The sequence below is a fragment of the Furipterus horrens genome, unplaced genomic scaffold (assembly GCF_987537825.1).
Source record: "Furipterus horrens unplaced genomic scaffold, mFurHor1.1.pri manual_scaffold_12, whole genome shotgun sequence".
Classification (NCBI taxonomy): domain Eukaryota; kingdom Metazoa; phylum Chordata; class Mammalia; order Chiroptera; family Furipteridae; genus Furipterus; species Furipterus horrens.
Genome location: NW_028327182.1, coordinates 1593609 through 1616179, shown reverse-complemented (window position 1 = coordinate 1616179; position 22571 = coordinate 1593609). Strand labels below are relative to the sequence as shown.

At 51.1% G+C, this 22571-nt stretch overlaps 1 protein-coding gene across 2 annotated transcripts in view; it reads right to left on the bottom strand.

Moving 5' to 3' along the window:
- DCLK1 (doublecortin like kinase 1) overlaps positions 1 to 22571 on the bottom strand; it is a 211403-nt gene that overhangs the window by 69194 nt on the left and 119638 nt on the right. For both annotated transcript variants that reach the window (XM_090257975.1, XM_090257976.1), the window contains exon 4: positions 5051 to 5167. In XM_090257975.1, coding sequence (XP_090114101.1) covers positions 5051 to 5167 — 117 coding nt within the window. The remainder of the gene's footprint in view (positions 1 to 5050; positions 5168 to 22571) is intronic.

Below are 22571 nucleotides of genomic sequence, written 5' to 3'. Positions count from 1 at the left end.
CATGTGCGCTTCTTGGGAGCAGTCTGTTCCTTCCGTCTCTGCACTGTCAGCACCTAGCAACTGTCTGACATGGGCCAACCGTGTTTGATCTTTCTGAATGCGTCCATGAACTCTGATCATTAACAAGTCACCTCTAACTTCTTTTCGTCCCAAGAAGAGGAAATGGCACGGGACAAAGAGAAGATTTATAGAAGATTCTCATTCTTAGCCCAAGACAGGCTTCCAGAGGAAGCTTTCTGTCCACCCCTGCTGTGTGCCACGCAGGTGGGTGGACCCTTCCCCCCCCCCCACGCTGCGCCTGGGCTCGTTCTCAGGCGCCCGCGGCAAAGCGCCCGAGGGTTATAACCTGCGCCCTCAGCCAGGGACAGTGCTCGCTGGCTCCTGGGGCTCAGAACCGTCACGAGCGCAGGTGAAGGCGAGGGCTCAGGACAGTCAGCCGGCTCTGCCTGTGGCCCCACGAGACCCGGCGCTGTCCCCAAGCTGCCCCCGTGGACTCAGGAACTACGGGCCACGCCGTCCCCCGGGCCCGGCTCTGCTGCCCCACCTCTAAACACGAACTACGCGGCCAGGTAACAAGTTAGAGTGTGGGTGGGCGAGTGCTGGGGGAATCCAGACGGGTCGGAGAGAGAGGTCCATGGAGGCACCGAGGTATCACGCCATCACGGGTGACAGCCTTGCATGGACACCGGGCAAACCTTAACCTGACAGTCCGCTGCGCTCTCTGCGCCACGTGGGAAGATGATGCCGGACGTGGCAATTGGAAAACTGAAGGAGAAATGCCTGCAAACTTTCAGTCAACATTTTAGGAGGGAAAACGAAGATTCTCTGTTGCTAAAAAGCCAGGGTCATGGTTGCGATGGGGGTCTGGGGCAACATCTGTGCTTAAGAAAGTGTCTGGTATGGAAGTGACATTATTCGGTCCTAGTGTTTATGACTTCTGGAGAACACTAACCAGGCTATTTTTAACAGACGTTGATGCAATCAAAATACCAATAACTCACTGAGCCTTTCCACTGGGTCTCAGAGCCACACTGAGGACAGAGGGGGGTCTTTAGCTAGCTCAGTGGACGGGCCCAAGGCAGGGGGTCCCCAGACATCCAACGGCCACACTGGCCCAGGAAAGAAACGAAAACAGCGCTGGACCTCCTCAATCCCGGGCTTAGGTCCCCCGGAAGGACAGCGGTCCCGGGGTGGGCATGACCCACGCATCTGTGACTGAGTGCTGCTGCTCTCTCTGCAAACCCTCTCTCAGTCCTCGGGGGTCAGCCAGAGGAAGGCGGTCAGCTCTGGTGCCGCTCGGAACCAAGAGACAGTCATTGCGCACTGTCAGCAGCCACAAAACCAGGAAGTGTCGTACGGCTTAGCTTCTGGATCGAAGTGTAAGATGCCGAGAGTTCCGTCTGCGCGGACGACTCCCACGGGGCAAATGCAGTCCGTGCCACCGGGCGGGTTTCGACCCTGGAGTTAGAGGGTCCGTGAGCGAAGCGCTGCTTTTCCAAGAACATGCGGAACTGGAGTCCACGCTCTTCACGGGAAGAATCACCCGGCACGGCATCCCTAGCACAGAAACCACGTGAGTGCTGGTCAGACCAACCACGTGAGCTAAGTGCAACCCCAGCGAAGAGCTGGAAAGCTTCAGGAAAACAACAGAAAATAGAAATGCGTGTGTGCAGCCATCTTTTGATTTTTAGGTGCTGTGACTTCCCATTTTACATTTCTAAAAGCAACAGTGCCAAATGTTGGCCGTGACAAATCCAAATGCATTTAATACATTTGTCTATCTGCTTCTTTGGGTTTCCAAAATTACTTTTGGTAAATGATACATTCATCTATATTTATAAGATTATAATTAAATATACTATATTTATGAGACTCACGTAATCTTAGGCTGAATAGTGACGATGTTACCGGTTAATTTTAAAGTGAAATAATTTTTGGTATTTATTTTTAAATCTTTTCAAGATTAGAGTCATGATTCTATTTTAACTCAAATCTTAGATTCCTTTTTGGAATAAAACAGGCTCTTGACTATTTACAAGGTAATTCTGAGTTGCAAAACTTCTCTGTGTTTCCCTCCTGTGTCCCCCCATTTGATACTGGCCCCGGCGCTCAGCCAGGCTGGAAGGGGGTGAGGGGGTACTGTTCTCATGTCCACGTGGAAACCTCAGCCCAAACAGTAACCGCTCCGGGCCTCAGAAGCCATTCCCTGACCCATGAAGAGTCCCCTGACCGTGCACCTCCCTTCACGGACGTGCAGGGACAAAAAGAAAGAAGATTTCCACCCAAACCCAGGAGCATCTAACTGCCTTAAGAACAAAACCTGTTAAAAACCATGACAAAAACTTACCAGCCAGAGTGCATACTGCGCCTCCAGAAACATTTATACGGTAAGAGACACACCATGGCTAGTCACTCACCAATAGATGCTGCACCGCACTACACCTGCTCTGTTACACTTCGTGGTACAAACTAAGACCAAGAAGAGCGGGGAGACTGAGCAGAATCTGTCAGTGTCAGAGCTGGCTTGGGTTCGGAACTAAGTCCGGTGTCTGCTGTTGGTGAGTGTTAGTAGCACTGACGATGATTCCGTCAACGTGGGCCTTCTTGCCCCCTTGCGTCCTTCTGGGATTGTACTGACAGCCGAGGTCTTAGGGCAACAGGCTTTCTGGGCTCTTGACCTCCTTCACTCTTCCTGCCCCACGGGAGGTCATCCTACCGCCCAAGGGTGCTCAGAGAAAAGGAGGGACGGTCTTTGGTCAAGGCTGCATTTCCTCCCAAGAGCTCCGTTTTCACCTGTCAGCTGGTGGATGAACAAGCCAAGGTCTCCCGGGGGAGCTTTAAACACAGCAGTCCCAGCGTCCCTGTCATGGGTCAAGGTCCGCATCTTGGTGGGCAGGTGGTGTCTCTCTCAAGGGGGACAGTGTCCCCAACATCAGTTTCCAGGGAAGGGAGACTCTTCAGATGGAGCTCCTCTCTGCTCCGAAGGTCGGCCGTGGTAAGGGGGCAGCAAAGGGGGTTGCGCCTGCCACCCTCTCTTGCTCCTGTTCTCCTGACCTCTAAGGCATCTCCAGTGCCGCGCTTGGGCTGCTGGGGTAACAGGTGAGCCCCGCGACTCCGAAGCAAGTGGGGAGGTGACAAGGAAGCCACGTCTATCGTGCCAATGAATGATGATGGCCAAGCCGTATCTTGGACCCCCGATTACCCAGAGTCAGATGACTTTCCTGACTCATTTCCCTTTTGTTACCCGAAGTTCAGGGGTTCCCGAACTTGAGGGAGCACCAGCATCGCCTGGAGGGCTTGGAAAGCGCACCTGCCCAGCCCCAGGTTCCTGATTCTGTGCGTCTGGGAAGCGGCGCGCTTTCCAACAGAGCAGGGGATGGGATGCTACGGGTCGGGGAACCACACTGTGGGGACCACTTCCTTAACCGGCTGTTCCTTTTCTGTCTCTCTTTTCTTTTTTTAAATCTTCACCTGAGAACATACTTACTGATTTTAGAGAAAGGGGAAGGGAGGGAGAACAACGTTGATGTGAGTGAGAAACAATGATCAGTTGCCTCCTGTAAGTGCCCCGGACCAGGGATCAAACCCGCAACCCAGGCACGTGCCTGACTGGGAATTGAACCCGTGACCATTCGGTTTACGGGCTGATGCTCCAACCAACGGAGCCCCACCGGCCAGCGCCCAGCTGCTTCTGTAACTCTAGGCCCCAGACGCTCTGGTTAAAATCACCGGAAACACTCGCTAACACACAGGTTTACGGCCTTACTCAGAGTCTAAGGGGGTGGTCGAGGGGACAGACTTACCGGGTTGCCAAGTCACATTCGTGCCCGCTGGGTCTCGCTAGCCTACAGCTCAGCAGAGCCTCATCCCGACTTCAGGCCCCGTGAGCTACGTGACGTCACGGGAGGCGCGCTCCGCCCGCCCCTAAGCAAGGAGGGGCGAACCTGTGCACCCCAAGTGCCAGGCACTCCAACACCTCGTCCAGGCTGAGGGTGCCCAGGCCGTGGGGCGAGAGGGGGGCAGCGGGAGACCACTGTTACCACCCCTGGAGTGGGTGTGCAAGAAGAAGAAGGTCTTTGGGGCCCGTCTGGGGGATCAGCGGAGCCCCAGGGAGAACCCGGGTGGGCCGGGCGCGCCGGCTCCCGAGCGTGCTCAGGCCTCCCTCTCCCCAGGTTCACGGCGGAGGTCTCGGTGCTGCTTATTCTTGGGCAGCGCAGATGACGGCTCCTGCAGCTCTAAGCGCGGAGGTTACGGTGCACACAGTAGGGCCGCAGCTGGCGCGGGGAGCCAAGAAGGCGCGCCATCCCTCATCCCATCCCTTGTCCCGCCCTCCAGGCCAGTGCTGTGCACCCCAGCGGCCTCTGCACGGGCCCTACGGTCCTCGTTCCCAAGAGCTTCACCGTCTTCATGAAATCGGGGGCCAATGGCTCGGACGGACGTATCACTGAATAACTCCCCTCCCACAGCGGTACCGTGGAGTAAGTAACGAACAGAGAAACAGACCTTCCACCTGAGTCCAAAAGGACCCCGCAGAGACAGAGACGGACACGGCCCAGCTCACTGGTGTCGGTGTGAAGCCCACGCAGGGAAAGGCAGGCCTGAGGCGGCCGCCTGTGTGCCCACAGCGCCCAGGACAGCGGCGCCGCAGCCCCCGAGAGGCAGGACACAGCTGGGCCCCTGCAGTCGTCGCTGCCCGGGCCTCGTCCTCACTGCGCTCAGCGCCCCAGCCTCGGGGGACCCGCCATCCACAGAGGGGCAGCAAAACCCACTGGGGACTCGGCCCACGGCAGCCCCATGTGCAACAGACGCTTTCACGGAGACCCCTGGGCGGGGGGCCTAAGCCTGAACCACCCACCTCTGCGCCGCATATCAGTACCGCCCCAATCTGGGTGACCCGAGATGCCACTGAGCGAGTACCCCAAGCTCGATGGCTTGTCCTACAGCCAACGTGTGAGGCCCGGGGCCATGCTAACTGGTCCCAAAATCACAAATGGAACTGACGCTGCCCTAACCCTTCATGTGTCGCGCGTCACGAACGTGGCGGCCTTACCTGAGCTGGCGGACGCGGGTGACTTGCTGCGCCTGGATGGCCCCGGGCTCCTGGCCGTGCCCCGGCGGGACGACGGAGCTATTTTGGTGTAAGAAGTGGACTTCACGACGCGACATTCTGCGGAGAGAACACAAGCACACATCACTCGGGGCCGTGGCGCACACCCATGCACGTGTGTAACGAAGCTGGAAAGGGAGCTGCGTGCGCGGCCCCCTCGGTCCCACCCACGTCCTGCCTGCCCCGCGCTCACCCACAGAAACTAGGAAGGCGGGAGAAGAGGCGTCTTGCCCATCAGAGTAAACGATGCTCCGAGCCTTCCGGTTCATCTTCTTTACATTAAGGTTTTACACAGATTGAGTCACAGGCCGGGAAAGCAGTGGTTTTGTTGGGTTTCTCTCCACGCGCCCCTCGAGGTACGTGTGTACCTGTGTCTCTTTGGGGATAAACTGCTCTCTCTTCCAACAAAAACATTAGGCGAAAGGTCAAACCCATAAACCAAGACGGGAAGTGGTGGAATAGCCCTCCCCTCACGAAAGGTCCCACACACACGCGCGTGCGCACACACACACCCAGGTTACTGTTCTTGGGAGCCCTGCAGGCGGAGCCGGGGCCTTCGCTGTGTGCGGGAGAGCACAGCATTTGCTCACAGGAGGGACAGTCAGCGAGGAGGACACCTCCCCCTGCCCCAAGAGCGCCGTCAGAGCCGGGCAGCCGCAAGACCGCGTCTGCTGGACGGTTTTTGGTCCACGGCTCAGAAACAACCCCACTTCCACTAGTAAAGCCTCAGCGTGTGTGTCCATTACATTCGACATGAAACGCCTGACGTAGGAAAGAGCCTTTTATTTCTTAGTGAGTTGTACTGACCAGTTATGATGTCGTACAAATCCCCACATCTTATTCTTCAGGAGCCGTTTTTAATAAATAAAAATAACTTGATGCTTGTAATCGTAATTAATGTTCCTTGTGGATAGAAAAGTATAAAGAATATGAAAAAACATGGAGTGATACTATTTTGGAGGGTGGTATACACACCTAGAATTTTTCCTGCTCATTTATATAGGTAAACGATGTTGAGGTTGGTCTGCACATACCTGTCGGTTACCAGGCCTTTTCATGCCACAGTGTGTTGTGGGAATTTTCATTCTTCCGTGTAACGAGGAGGAAGAGGAGGAGAAAGAGAAGAGGAAGAAAGGAGGCCAGGACAAGGAAGGGGAAGGAACTTCTGCCCTCAGAGCTCTGACCTTGGTGACTTCCTAGCCACAAGCGGGGGAACGCATGTTGGGGCGTTACTGAGCATGCCCAGGCCCCTGAAACCGTTACCTGGGCCCGCTGTGGGTGCTCTGGGCCTGCCAGGTGGCCCTGCAAGACATTTCCATTTCTCCACAAAAGAAAAAAAATCTACGCACACGGACATCGCAAGAATTAACAGAGGAGAAAGCAAGAAACATGACATCAGAAGATGTCACCAAAACCACAAGGACCTTCCCATGAGATGACAGCACCCAAGGGTGCTGAGGTTTCAGTTCACCAAAGAGACCTCTGGAGGATGTGAGGACGTCCAGCTAGCTCCAGGCTGCGCCCACACAAGGCACCCTGGAGCTGTTCTGGCCTCTGGACATCGGCCTGGCCTTTTGGAAGGACAGCGGCCGCCAAGCAGGCCTGCTGGGGCGTCGCTGGTCCCCGGGCCGGCCTCCGGCTAAACTGGCACGACGAGTCCTCCGTGTGCCCGGCGCTGAGCGCAGCAGGCCCGGCAGCAGGCCATGCTTCGGGACTGGCAACACTTGCCACCTGGTCGCGTTTGCTTTTTCTTTCATGGGCCTCATGTTTGAAAATGTTGGTTTATGAAACAAATTGCTCTAAGTAATAACATGTTTTCTCATTTTCGGTCAAATTTAGGACGACAACAAGGGCAGGGTGACCGGGACATTGTGTCCCAGGTCATGAATGTTTAGAGTCACAGGGATTTAAAATCATCATTTTAAAAGCTCAGAACCCAGTTAGCAAGAATGAACAGTTAAAGTGGGAAGTTACCAGATGGAGCCCGTGGGCCATAGACCCGTCTGCAAGCCACACGGGAATCAGAGAGTTGACTTCGTGCGGCTCCAACGGCCCCCAGGGCTCGGGGTCAGCATCGTATTAGGGACCCGATCCAGCCACACTGAGCTGGCATGTCCCCAGCGACCAGACAGGGACCAGGTGTCATCATCAAGCAGCCCAGTCTTACAGCCCATGCGGGCACTTCACCCGAGTTTTGAAGAACTGAAGAAAACGTGGGGGCTCACGCCACACTCCCAGGGCTTCTCTGGCTCCTCTTGAGTGTAGCTCCCACCGTATTGTTCCCCCGTCCGAAGTCTCCGTTTGCTAGTCCGCCCCCTGCTCCCCAGGGACTAGCTGGTTCCTGGCTCATTGGAAAGCACGCAAGAGCTGTTCAGTAACTATTGGCCTGAGTGGCTACCAGTCCCGTACCTACTTGCGTGAACTCTCACTATCCACGGAGCGAAGCCAATGTCTCACTGCACCGATGAGGAAACTGCATTTCGGACAGACCAGAACCTCGGCCTCTGCGCGGGTGGCGGCCTCAGCACCCCGGCATCTGACACTGTGGCCTAAGCCAGCTGTTCCGCTGTGACTAAAGTCTAGAAAGTTCCTGTCTGTGTGCCCAAGGTCAGGGGAAAAGACACAAGTGGGCGGAGAGGGAGGAGGATGGCAAATAACCAGGCCTCTTCCCAACAATAAATTTAAAACCTTAAGCACTAACGCCACAATTCTATCGAGGTGTCTATTGCATCAGAAAAAAAAGCAGTGAACTCTCAGAAGTGGGGTTATCATGACGTGAGAGCTGGAGGGGTCACAGGGTCGGAAAGGTCATTGCCAATACGACAGATCTCGTACCAGGGGCTCAGCGTGCAGCTGCACGGAGCTAAGTTGGGAATGAGAATACTGAACGGTTGAAATAATAGAAACAGAAACGGAGCAATAGTACTAACTGCTTTGTTCCCCCCCAGGCTTAATACAAAGCCAGTGGAACAGAAGTGCAGTCCCAGGCCATAAATTAGGGGGGAAAGATACAAAAGGCTCCAGCCCTCTTTCCCTGCAAAGTTCACATTTTAACCATTTTAATTCACTGAAGTGGGAATGGCGTTTTATAATGGTGACAACTGCAGCGCAGAGGGACGACTGTTAGAGCAGAGAGAACGCCCGACCCTTTGGGAGCTCCAACCCACCACCCAGGAACACGGTGACTAAGGGCCCCGAGAAGGCCGCAGAGCGAACACCCTGCGTGTTCTCGCCAAGTCCATGTTCACAGCCGCCAGCAGGAGGAAGGCAGCTGCCCCCACTCTCCCGTGGGGGCGTTTGCCGCCGGGGGCACTCTCTTTGTTCTGATCACTTGCGCACCCTGCACGCCCTAAAAGGGCGTCACACAGACGCTCCCTCGGGAGCATGACACGGAAGGACTGTAGGGGAGCCACCCGGAGGAAGCTGCGGGATGCGGACTGCTCTTCCCACGAAAGGCTGCGGCCCACCCAACGTGCAGAAAGTCAGACCCAGCACAGTCACCGGTCCCGGGGACGGACTCGCCCATAGCAAGGCTGGGTTCCGCCTCTGACTGAGGAAGTCCCCAAAGTCACAGCTCTGGGAGGGGGAGTCTCACTCTCCATTCAGTGTCTACAAAGATCCGCTTTACAAATGTTCTTGGGACGCGGTAAGAAGTTAAACACTTCCCATCTTCCTTCAGGACCCAACTTTAGAACTGGGTGCTCTGCCATGGACAGACATGGAGAGAGAAGCCAGATGTGACACACAGGGAGAAGCTGGCTCCTGGGGGTGGGGGGCAGACTGTCCCCCCACTCGGCAGCGGCTGGGCGGCAGGCCGAGTGTCACGGAACACACACAGAATTCCACGCGGGCGCCAACAGCTCACCTGAGTTCACACGCCAGGGACATTCACGCATTCAAAGGGGCCCACCTGTACCTTTGGAGAATCTTGAACAAGACCAAGGAGAAGCCCCACGCATGTCTAGACAGACTTAGGGACACACTGCATGCTGGCTAGAGAACGCTCTTTAAACAAGGGGGGCTTTACCCCTCTAACGTCCATTGAAACCCAGCCCGAACGAAGACACTCTCACAGGAAGGCCCCTCCACCGATCTCTACGCTAAATGCGGTGGCTCTGAACTGTTCCGGAGACGGGCCAGTCATCTAGAAGAATCCACCAGGAGCGGAAGATGCTCTGTGATTCTCCCCTCTCCTGATGGTAAGGACAGGCTCCCTCTTCCCTTGGCCGAGGTATAAGCCTCCAAAAGGGACGCTATTCTTCCCTGTGGCTATGTGCAAAACGGGGTCAGAAAGCACCTCCAGGGGGGGAGACCCGGTATGTCGGGTCCCAGCCGGTGGCCGAGGAGGAAGCTGCCGCTGCACTGTGGCCCCCAGCTCCCCAGCAAGCCGCGCTTCCGTGTCCTGTGCTGGGGCTGGGAGGCCCCCCGGGGAATGCGAAGGTAATCAGTGGTCACTGAGTCACTGCTGTCTCCCTTCCTGCGCCCGCAAGTCCCTGGCTCAGTGTCCTCTCCAGGCGCCTCCTGCCTTGTGGCTCTGAAGTGTCTAACGCCCTGATGAGCCTCTAGCTCGCCGGCGTGGGAGAGCCACACGGGGCAGAGCCGGGCCAACTGATGACTCAGTTCACTTCCCCAGGCAACGTACTGACTTCCGCACTTCGTGGCTGCGTTGGAGGGAGACCCGGACGTGGGCTGTGTCCCCAGCTGCAGCAGGGACTGAGCCTGTCCTCTTCTCGTCGCTGGGCCGCCCAGATTCTGAGTCCCCCCGACACCGCAGTGAACGCCCAGCCCTGCTGGCTGTGGGGTCTGGACGCTGTGCTACCTCCCTAAGAGGCACCTGTAGCGTCTGGAAACTCACAGCCACGGTTTTTAGATAAAGGAAATGTGTCGCAGAGTGACGGGGAGCACGGGCGTCCTTTGGGGTCCCAGAGACGGAGGTTTTTAAAGTACTTTCTAAAAATACAGCCGCGTGTGGCTAAGCCCAGCACCTAGACCGGCCCGGCGCCCTTTCTGAACAGCCAGCAGGCACCCAGAGGGCGCACCCATGCTCCTGCCTGGAGCTGCCCGGAGCTGCTCTGGGGCGGGAAGTCGAACCTTACAGTGTCTGCAGGAGGCTTGGTGGCACGGGGACGTTCCGTACTAACTGCTAGAGAGTCACCCCCAGACCTACCGTTCTGACGCATGACTAAGTCTCCAATACTCCCCATCCTTCCAACAGTCAAATAAATGCGAACATCCCCCCACTTCACCATCCAGAGTGACGGGCGGAGGTGGGGCGCCTTTGCTCCAGGGCATTGCCTGGTGACCTCGTGTCTGCTGGTCAGGCAACGGTGTGGTGGCCGCCTCACCAAGAAGGTCTCTCCAGACCGACACAGGAAGCAGGCACCTCCGGAGAAGCCGACAGAACTGGCTACAGCGTCATTTACACACAGACAGGCTGGGTCAGAGCGGAAGGGGGGCCGGCAATTCTACGCTCACAGACTCTTGTTATAGTGCCTTTTTTTTTTTTTTTAATAACTCAGGTACTAATGACTGACAAGAAAAAGGGACGAAGAATGCAGGAGCACCGTACCATGATCGTTCATAATCGATATGATCGCCAGTTTGATATTTTTCTCGGCTGCCGTGCCTTTCCGGCCATTGCTGTCAAGAAATATTTATGGTCCCATTTTAAGGAACAGAGCCCATCCTCAACGAGAAAACTCATGCGCTTCCTAAGGACAGGGAGCTGGTCAAAGGGGCCAACACAGAACTCACCACGCTGCGTACCGGAGGATTTAAATGCCTTTTAGAAACGACGAGAATTCTCGCCACCCGTGCACAGCGTGTTCAAAAGGGCAATGGATTCTGGGATGCAGAGGTGGCATTGGTTTTGTTCACAGCCACATGCCCAGCTCCCCACTGTCCGCACTGGCTGTCACCCTGAGGGTTCTCAGCCGGCTGCATCGTCGCTGAGTTTCAGTCCAGGGAGAGGAGAGAAAAGCGAGGCCTCTGCGCCTTGTTCCCCAAGGTCTTTGCTTCCTGAAACCGATCTCAGCCTTTCCGCTCCCCATCTCTGGGGCTCCGGTTAGTGCCAGCTGCCAGGTGCATCCCTGGACTCTCTACCCACTAGCTGCCCGGAGCACCTCTCTCATGGTGACGAGCAAAAATGTCTCCGCCATTGGCCAATGTCCCCTGGGGGCTGCTGCCCCTCGTGAAGAACCACTGCTGGGTCTTCTCCTTAGACAACGTTTCCCAAGGGTTCCCAACTCATTCATCAATCCCCCTGGAGGGTGGGAAGGCAGCCCCCGCCGATGCACTTCCCACCCTCCTCCTGCAGGTTTGGCCAACATGAATTTCAGGTTCCTCCAGTGAGTGCTTCTTTCCTTCCCTCCCACCAGGCCGTGCCAGGTCCTCTCCTTCGTTTCTCTGGACTTGCAGTGGTTCACGCCTGGACCACATACTTCTAATTTCAGCCCTTTGTTGTTCCCAAGGAAACCCTTTCTGCTAGAGAAATAGCTGGATATCTACTTAATTAGGGCCGCCAATGCTGTGCTAGCTTTGAAATGCTGACGCCGCGGGTCTGGGAATTTACGTATTTACACGAGTACCCTGGGTGGTTCAGATAACTAGAGAGGTTTAGAAGAACGTTTTTACTGGAGGGTACGCACCTCAAGAAAAGGGCCCAGGGTACAGTTAAGAAGGGCACTGCCCAAGGTGGGCCGGTGTTGGCCAGCTCATCACCTGGTCAGTTAAAGCAGAAAAACCAGGTTCTTGCTGGGGGAAGGGTCTCCTGTACAAAGGAAATTTCCAGAACACCACATGCCCTCATCCAGATATTCCGTGACGTGGGCATCAAGCCTGATTAGAAACAGAGGTTGTCCACCAGGAAGGGGTACCTGCGATGGAAGTCAAGTCCAGGTCTGCATCCATGCTGCGTGAATGAGACTTTGCGATCACTGCTTCTGGTCTGGAGGTAAAGGCAACCCTTGGGGCGATAATTCTCCAAACTAAGTTATCTTTGAGCCTGCACCTTCCACTCAAGGAGAAAATAATAATTCAGTGGGGAACTAAGGTGAAAACCATAACAATATGAGCAGGAACAAGCCTTCAGACTTTGGTGCAGAAGAAAGCGTTCAGAACGCCATGATAAATGACAAGCCACACTTTCGTGGTTATAAAGCGATCACGTGATACCCAAGAATAATGACGCAAATCTATTTCTGAGCAAAGTCTCATCGGGACAGAATTTAATTTAGAGGTTTAGCCTTTATGAATAGGGACAATCACAGCCATTAATAAAACTCAGCTGTTTTGGGGAAGAAACAGGTAACACCAACGTGTATGTCTGGCAGCACATAAAAAATAAAAAATTGAATTAAACATTCCCTGCCTAAGGCCTCCAAATTCCTATTGTTATATATAATTCAGACTGTTGGTCTGTCTCCCCATAATCTCAAAATTAAAATAATCAGAGCCTTAAAATGCAAAAGGTAATGATTCTACCGATCGAAGAAGTGAAACTTCCTGAATCTCATAGACGGTCTGAAACCTCTTTCCTTTCAAGGGCCATTTCAGTTTTGGGAAAAGCCAGAAGTGACAAGGTGCTGAATCAGCGCTGGGGGGGAGGGGGTGGCGAGTCACCTGGGCGATTTGATGTTTTACCAAAAAACTCTGCACAAAATGTGCTGCATGAGCAGGAACATTGTCTTGATGAAGCTGCCACTCACCAGTTGCCCATAGCTGTGGGCTTCTGAATCATCCAAATAGTTTCCACAGAGCAATGTTCAAACTTAACACAAAATTTGGTGCAGATTCATTGCTCTGCTCATGCAGTCATCTTGCATGCATAGCCACACAGTACACACGCTCACACTCAGGGGCATCTACCACCCCTGCGGACTAGTACAGTGAGGTCGCCATTGTTCACGCAGGCGCATTCCAGTCCACTCCGCCAGGTTACATCGATGTTGTACAAACTTCTCATTGTGTTAACAATGGCTGGGCATTTTCTGAGCAGCCCTTGTATATAGGAACTGTAAAATTATGAATGACAAACATTTCCTGGATCAAAAAATTCCAAGCAAATTCTGTTTTCTAAATTCTTTCACTTTCATGCAATGTATGGGAGACATTTTAGGAGAGAGTTGATACTTGTAGGTAATTCTCCGTATCTTACTCTGAAACCTTAAGATTTCCTTTCCTCCTTTTGCCAAAAAGAGTAATATTAATTATCCTGTTTCTCAAGTTTCCTTCTTATTTGACTTTCTTTTTAATAAGAAGTATCCTTCACATCATCTGTCTAATAAAATTCTTGGTTGTATAGTTTAATTTTAAAGTATTCTCTTCATGAGCCATTTATCTATTTTCTTTTCTATTCCAAATGACAGACATTAAATTACATCTCTGGGTAGATGTGATTAATCATCTGTTCCAAAGTGAAGAAAAGAAGAAAAAGGTTAGGAGCATATAAAGCCTCTTTTCTTTTCCTTTTTATTAGGAGAAAGCAGACTATGGGTTGAAAACCTGATTTATTTCCCTTAAACCTATTTGAAGATCACCTTTAAAACAAGGGGTCAAATGTGGCTTGAAATGAATTCCCTGTGCAGTACTTACGTAAGTCCCCGGGTTATAGTATTTCAAGGCTAATAAATATTGTAGTCACATGAAGGCAACCATCTAATATGACAGTATACAGGATTTTGGAGTGATTGTGGTCTTTCAATGAAGGGTCTGGTTAGAAGGGAAACATTATGGTTGACTTGTGGGGAAGTGGCCCAAAAATCATGAGAGTTTGTTTGAATCTGGCCCTCTGCCATCAGACAAATGAGTCATTACATCAATCCACAAGGTAGTTATCACTGCGAAGTAATCCACCAAAGGATTTCAGCAGATAACTTGCTTTTTGTGGCTAGACTTATCATCTTCAAATATTTATCCAATAAATTGCAATGCTGACCTAAGGTAAACTTGTATTTTTACCATTCATCTGCCCCTCTCCTTCCAAAACAAAGAGCAAGTGCCAAGCCATGTTTAAATGCATTCAGTTACAGAGAGGTTTTTTTTTTCCTTTCCAAAAATAATAGCAAAATGTATTTAAATAATTTTTATAAATCTTTTCTTGTTTAAAAACAGACAACTAATCTCATTCTCCTCATCCTTCCTGGCACATCATACACGTGATACACACTAAAGAAACCTACATCATGTAAGTGGAGACAGAAGATACCACAGTCGTCTCTTGGCAACTACAGAATTCTAGTGAGGTCTCTCAGGCCCCACTTAGCAAACATGTCCATTCTCGCAAAATATAAACATTTAAAGCACAATCTTCCGCTTTTTCTTTGACATTAATCATCAAAATGTTTCTAAATAAATTTTTTAATAAAGGTGACATATATCCATTATAAAAATTCAAACAGTCCAAACCAATGAAAAAAAGCAATAAACCATTTCAAATTGGGAGTCGGAAGCCGTGCCACGTTGTGCAACATGAGGACTTCCTGTGTCTCTTCTTGGCAACCACATTTAACGTTTAGGAACTAAACTGGTTCCTCTTTGTTTGGACACAGCTGATAATTTATTGATTTTTTTCTTTTAATTATTTAAATTACTCCCTGATAATTTTGCTAGGAATATAGTGGTAGACATTGTATGATTCTGATTCACTCCCTCGTCACTTTTTAAAAAATACTACTGGGTGATATATATAATTTTTTAAAGAAGAAAGTTGGCTTTTGGTTCCCTGATTCATCATCCATTCATCATCCATTCCTCCTCCATAATATTTCTATTTTTACCAACTTCTCACCAAGTTGATTACTGTTTTCTCCCAAACCTTTTCCTGTCAATTTAAGAATGGAACTGAAGAGAAAATACATTGACTTCTGGTCAAGATGGAGGCCTAGACAGACATTCTGCATCTCCCTCCACAACTAAGAAGGAATACAACTACCTCAAAACTAGAGACAACCAGAAGTTCCAGAAAATATGGAAGTTCCAGGAAGCTGCATGGAAGTCCAGCAAACAAAGAAATAAAGAAGGAATACCCAGACAGGCAGGAGGGGTGGAGCTGGGGCGGAGAGGACGCGGTGTGGTGGCAGCAGCTGTGGTGGCAGTGGCGGGCCAGCGGAAACCGCAGTCACACATTTTAAAAAGTCAGGAGGGACACCTGGGGAGCGCTCCCAGCACCAGACCAGACCGTGCAGCTCACGGTCCCAGCGCCGGGGAAAACCAAGCCTCATCGCTTCTGACTGTGCAGACCAGCGGGGGTTGGGGCGGAGGCAGAAACAGCTGGTCTCTCAGCAGAGTCCGCTTGTTTAAAGGGCCCCCACTGTCCTAGAACGCCTGGAAAAGGGGCGAGTGCTGGGCAAGTGACATTGTGCCCTCTCGGACCCCTCCCCCATATTCAGAGCCAATGGCAGACGCATAAGGTAAGAAGTGAAAGTTATGCTAAATGAAACAAAGGAAAATCCACACAAAACCAATGGTGAAGGGAAGGAAACCGGGATTCAAATCAATGATTTGGAACATAAGGAAGAAAACAACAGTCAATCAGTACAGAATGAGGAAGCAAGAATTGAAAAAAATGAGGAGAGGCTTAGGAACCTCTGGGACAACTTTAAAACTGCCAACACCCGAACCATAGGGGTGCCAGAAGGAGAAGAGGGAGAGCAAGAAATTAAAAGCTTATATGAAAAAATAATAAAGGAAAACTCCCCAAATGTGGTGAAGGAAATAGACATACAAGTCCAGGAAGCTCAGAGAGTCCCAAACAAGCTAGACCCAAAGAGGACCACACCAAGACACATCATAATTAAAATGCCAAAGGTTCAAGATAAAGAGAGAATCTTAAAATCAGCAAGAGAAAAGCAGAGTGATACCTACGAAGGAGTTCCCATAAGACTCTCTGCTGATTTCTCAAAATGAATTTTGCAGGCAAGAAGGGACTGGCAAGAATTATTCAATGCGGTGAAAAGCAAGGACCTACAACCAAGATTACTCTATCCAGCAAAGCTATCGTTTAGAATGGAAGGGCAGATGAAGTGCTTCCGAGACAAGGTAAAGCTGAAGGAGCTCATCATCACCAAGGCATTATTATATGAAATGTTAAAGGGACTTACTTAAGAAAAAGAAGATCAAAACTATCAATATTAAAGCAATGAAAAACTCACAACTATCAACAACTGATCTAAAAAATAAGAACAAAATCCAACTAAGCAAACCAGAACAGGAACAGAATCATAGGTGTGGGGATCATGTGGAGGGTTATCAGCTGGAAGGGGGAAGGGGGAAAAATGGGGAAATGGTGCAGGGACTAAGAAGCATAATTGGTTGGTACAAAATAGACAAGGGAATGTTAAGGATAATATAGGGAAGGGTGAAGCCAAAGAACTTATATGCACGACCCATGGACATGAACTAAAGGGGGTGGGATTGCTGCAGGGAAGGGGGGGTACTGGGCAGATGGGGGCAAAGGGGAAAAATTGGGACAACTGTAACAGCATAATCAATAAAATATACCTAAAAAAAAAAAAGAGAGAGAAAATATACCAACAGCCTACCACAGCCATAAAATAATGATACATTTTCTAGGTTCTGGGAATGAATTATTATAAGAAGCCCATCCAATGTGATGTTCAAACACGGGGTCATGAAGTGCTTCCCAGGAGCGCTCTCACTCAGCGGGCAACACAGGAGCTTCCAGAAACCACCGATAATGCACACGGCTGTGCGTGGAGCTATGCCCCAAGGAAGTAGCCCAAAAGGCTGAATTTCATAAAAATGTTCAAAAATCATAAAAACGTCTACCAAGAGCCAAACCGGATTATATTTTAAAGGTTCCACCTTTGACATTACACGTTCTTGTAAGAGCTGTGACGATCACAGGCACTTTACCCCCAGTTATAACGGGCCTCCGTGCGGGTGGCCTGCAGTACAGTGTGGGCTCCGGCAGGAGGGGAACGATGGCCTCGGGTGGGTCAAGGCCACTGCGCTTGCCTGGTGTCAGCTGGGACATCTCTCACGCAACCTTTGTGCTCCCGTGGGCTTTCGTCGGACTGAGGAGAAGGCGCCCTAGCATGTTACTCAGTCACAGTTCCTACAACAATTATCCAGATGTTCTTCCTTCTTCCGTTGGTATTCTTGAAGACCATTCGCGAAAACACAATGTAAAAAATAACCTGACCAACACGGATGGAACTGGAGAGTATTATGCCAAGTGAAATAAGACAGGTGGCAAAAGACAAACACCCTATGATCTCACCTAATACAGCAAACTAATGATCAGAACAAACAAACATTCAGAACAGAACCAGAGGCGTGGAAACAAGGAGCGGACTGACAGGGACCAGAGGGGAGGGGGAGGGGAGAAGCGGGGAGAGAAGGGGAAGGGTCTAGTCAAGGAACTGGTGTGAATGACCCGTGAATGTGGACAACAGGGTGGGGGTGGGCAGGGGGCGGGGGTCAATGGGGGGGAAATGGGGCAATTGTAATAGAACAACAATAAAAATGTAAACATTAACTATAGGCATCAGGACATTGTTCCCAGCAGCGTTTGATGACTGTTGCCTTCATTGTTAAATTCTTAAACCTCCGGGGATGAGTCAAAACCGAGGTGAACCACCCTTTCCGCTTTGCACCCTCTGAGACGAGCCCGTCCTGAGCAAAACTCTAGAACTGCAGGGAAGATGGAGGGTGGGCACCAAGGTGGGCCAGACCGGCCCGATCAGGCCGTGGGGAGAGAGGGGCAGATGACACTCTGGGGGCCCGGTGACCAGGAAGGGAGGAACGAACAAACGAGCAGGACGGACAATGTGGCCCTGCCACTCACACCGCGGCACGCAGAGTCGACATAATGCTATTCCAGGTTAATATGTTTCCTGTTGAAGGCCATTAAACCGTAGGGTGGAAGTCAGAACTAGACACATTTTTAACGTCGTAGGTCAGCTAATTCCTGTCATGTGTTAGTTGGGTGCTATTGGTGGTTATGGTAGGCAGGGGGCTAATTCTCACCTCTCGTGGAAGTTCAGCGTGAAAGTTCTGAACCCCAAAAATGAGTACGACCAACTCGGTTCAGGAAATGCTACAGAAGCACACACACCCAAGAAAGGACAGTGTGACTGATAAAGTCGTATCTCACATTCAAGTACTTCAGAGGCCTGGGGTACTGTCTTTACAACATTCTAATTTTGTGTTTATAATAAAAGAATTTCAGAAGCGAGAGACCATCTGTCTCACCAACAGGCAAGATTATTAATATCGTAGAGGCCTTCAAACATACCTATGGAAACGTTAAATTATCTGGATCTAAAGTATATGATCGATAAGAACACAAAGCGCAACCAATGGCTGGGAAGGCTGACCTTTTCCTTTAGTTTCTTTAATTCCCTTCTATTACTGCTCCCCAAGGTTAACTCTGAACCCACATGAAAGGCCTATGAAAGCCTAAATAAGTCCCAATTACAGGCACAAGATTGTTTCCTGGACCTACGAAATGTCTCTAAATGCCTGCTACCCTTGAAGAGCAGGCCACAGTAAGATATCCCTTCACTTGTCCGCTAACTAGGGGTCCCTGCCCACTTTTCCAGGAAAAGCTTTAAAAGCAAATAGAACACATTTCTCATTACCCCAGGCCCTTGAGAAGATACTTAACCACGTCCTGCGAGTATACATGTAAGGAGAAGTGTCTGAAAAACGTTCTCTTCCTGACGAGTGAGAGGGCCCGTGAGCAGTAAACATTTCCTGTCCCACGAAGACTCGTGTGTAAATAATGAGGATCTAAGTGCACTGTCGTCTCACTGCGGCAGCATATTTGCAACAACAGTGAAGGAAAAGAAATCAGGACCGGCTGGTTGGTTTAAAGGGGATCGTGACACACTTTTAACACGTGTCCGAGAGAGAATGGGCTGAAGCCGCGCCGGCGGGTCTCGGCGGGAAGCCGCCGGGCCGTTTTGTCTGTGTGCACATTCTAGCAACAGCCCTCGGGTCCTGTGCTTTGGGACGTGACGTGTGACGTCCTCACGTTACGGGCAGAAGAGGATGCTCGGCTTACGGGGGCACAAGGGTACAGCCACGGGCACGGAGGAGCTCCCTGGGGTCCAGGCCATGCCCCCCTTGCCCCAAGCGAGAATGTGTGCCGCCGTGTCCTCGAAAGGATGACCAAAGAGAAGAGTCCAGTGGCAGCTGCCAATCACCTCTGTGTTTTGAATACTCTCAGGATGATAATGCAAGAGGGGCAGCAGCCTGCGTACACTCGTCGTCCACGCAAAGACGTGCGAGTGTGACCAAGAAGTGGTGTGTGTGTGCGTGTGAGAGAGGAGGGAAGGGCACAGAAGGCGGGCACACCCTGCGTGAGAGAGGGCGCCCCACATGCTGGAGAACCGCGCAGCAAGCGGCGGGGAAAGCCCCAGAAGACTGTGGTCTGAGCCTTAAGGAGGAGCACGAATGACCGCAGTTTCTCTGAACAGCTCCCCGCGTGCCTAATGCCTGGGCAGCACTTCGACGAATATGCACCTCGTTAAATACGTGTCCCATTAACCTGTGCACACGGTAACGGCACCACGGAACTCGGTGAAGGCAGCGCCCGCCTTCCTCACTCATCACCCACTGCTCTAGGCGGGGCACGGGCCCATAACTCTGAGGTCCGGGGAGCTGATAAGGAAGGGCAAGGAGGGGAAGGAATGAAATGGATACTAAAAGTAATACTTTTAAAAAGGGGCTTTATATAAATAAGGACGAGAGAAGGCTCCTGGTCGAATGTGTTGCTGTTCTCCACCACAGGCTATCTCTACATGAAATTGACCTTAGAAGTGTTGAGATTTGGGGGGGAATTAAAATTGGAATAAATACCTAGCAAAGTGGATAATCAAATTCCTAAAGAACACTCGACAGGTATTTTTGTAAATATAAATTTAAAAACCATCAAAAATACCCTGAGCTTTCTCTAAAATCATACCTGTTCTACAGTAAATTGTATTAAAAATACTTAGTATATCTTTTACTCATCAATGAGAACATAACATCATGGAAGAATATGTCACAACCCTTTTTTTAGAAGTGTTCAACTCAGCAGAAGGAAAAACTCAACCAAGTGTCTTTGAAGGTAGGTGTTGAGAGAGTGAGACATGAGACATAAGGAAATGGTCTGTCTTGCCTGTAACACAAAAAACAGGATGTAAAATAACCTCAATAAACGCGGCAGATTATAAAAATACACGTCCATTCCACGTTATGGCTTCAACAGGGAGAGGAAAACGAAGATGAAGCAGAGGGGGCTGAGTAGGAATAGAGAGAAGAGAGAAGGTGGTGGAGGTGGGGTGCCCGTGGGGACGGGCAGACTGGCAGTTCACGTGGCGCCTCCCTCGGCCTCCGTCTCCCTTCGGCCAGCCCCGTCCTCCCGGACGCTGAGCCGACATGCTCCCCCTCCGCCCTGACCAGATGCTCGCTGTGCCCAGGATGGAGGACGCAGGGACCACAGGCCGGAAAACCAGGGCGAGTCGCTGTCTGGAGGGGAGCAGGGACTATCTCCGGCAGCTTGCAAACAGAGGAAGGACATGATCAATGCCTGGCGTTCACATGCAGAACGATATTTTGTGTGGGAGCGTCTGCGTGGAAAAGACTGAGCAGCGAAGTGTTCGGGAGGAAGACGGCATGAGCCCCGTGTGGGTGTGGGCAGGAGAAACGGGACAGAGAAGACCATCTCCGTTTGGGGAAGGGCGATGTCCCTGAGCTGTTCCTTAGAGAATCAACACCACATTTCGGCTTGGTTTGTGCACGGGAAATACTGAATAAATGCTAGTTCAGTTTGAGTCCGCTCCATTCACTGGACATTAATCTACGGTCCCTGTTTAACTCGGGACATGGGAGCCCAGGGAAGAGAAATGACTGGCCCGTGACCGAGGAGTAAGTTTTGGAGCCAAAGAGGAAACCCAGGTCTCCTCAATGACAAAGTCCAAGGCTTCCTTCGTGACACTGTTGTGACAAATCTGGGGCCGCGTTCTCTCCCACGGCCGATACGCTGATTGACCTCCGACCAGGAGCCCGGGCGCAGCGTCAGAAGCTGAGGTCAGAGCTCGGGCGCTGCCCCGCGTCACCGTTCCCCGTCCTGCGTGCCCCCAGCAGATGGGGAGAAGGTGTGGAGCAGGTGCTTTGCGGGCGGACCCGGGATCGCCTGCTCACAGACAGGAGCCTTCAGACTTGATCATTGGGATTATCGCATAAATTATCTTCTTATGTTTAAAAATAACACTTTTAAGAACATTAAGCTTCCTCTCTCTATTCCAGGGACAGTTTGAAACTTTAGTCTAGACAGATTCACACCTTTAAAAATTAGCTTTTGAGCTAAGGATCTTAAAATAGGATTGCGCTGAGATTATTATACAACATGAGAAGGAATAAGGGTGGGGAAGCTTGTTTCGCTCCTGATGAGGTTTGAACGAGGAGGAGAACAAGGCAGAGCAGCCAGGTGGTGGAAGGAAAGAGCTGTTTTATAGGTGTCAGCGGAGAAGAGCCAGGACATTCTGCATCAGGCCGAGAAATGAGGAACTCTCTGCCAACCCTGTCACTTCTCAGTAGAAGATGAAATTCTTCTTATGACCCAAAGTGCACAGGCCATTTTGTTCTCCCAGTCGAGGGGAAAACGATCTTGGGTTAGGGACTGTGCTGATTCTAAACCAGATTAGACAATGAGGCTCCTCAATTGGCCCTTCCTTGTTGCCGGCATAATCTGGGGGAGGGGGCATGCTGGAGATAATCAACTCCTGTTGTTGATTTAGCAAAAAAGGTTTTGACTTCTTACAGTTGTGTGCTGGGAGACAGTATTCAGAGGCACAGATTTTCTTAAGAAACCATAACACTTCTGCAATTAGAGAACAACACCACGTATCTCTACAAAGCCACGGGAACCAGAAAACCGGCTCCCAGAAGTTGGCCTGCTTCAGGAAGCAGAGACAGGCTTCTGAGTGGTCACAAGCCTTTCCTTCTTCCTAAGCATCTTCTTGAATAAATTACCTTTCATGGGGATACATGGGAAAAAGCTACACGCACTCTCTTGGCCACCCCAGGGCTTATTTGCCCACTGAGTCACAGCCCAGCCCCATCTTAAAATGTGGAGGGGAACCCGGTTAAATATGATTCCTGTTATAAAGTGCGGCGCAGTCCTTGTAGGAGCGGAAACTGTGATTCTGTGCAGGTGAGGGTGTCGGCAAGGCTGCAAAAGTCAAGCCCCGGCTCAGCAGGAAAGCCAAGGTCCAGAAAGAAGGCGCCATAGAAAACCGCGCTGGCTACAGCCCTGGAGCTCAGAACCAACTTCCACTGGCAACTACGGCATTTGCCAGCGAAAATGGTTCCCTTCCCTTACGTTCTAGCCTGGGTTATTTTTATTCCCTGTTGGCGATGTCAGGAGGAGAAAAGGGAAGAACACTTTAAAGAATAAAAAGATGTAGGAGCAAAATGACGGTTAACGAAAGTATCAACCTCTTGTTTCCCA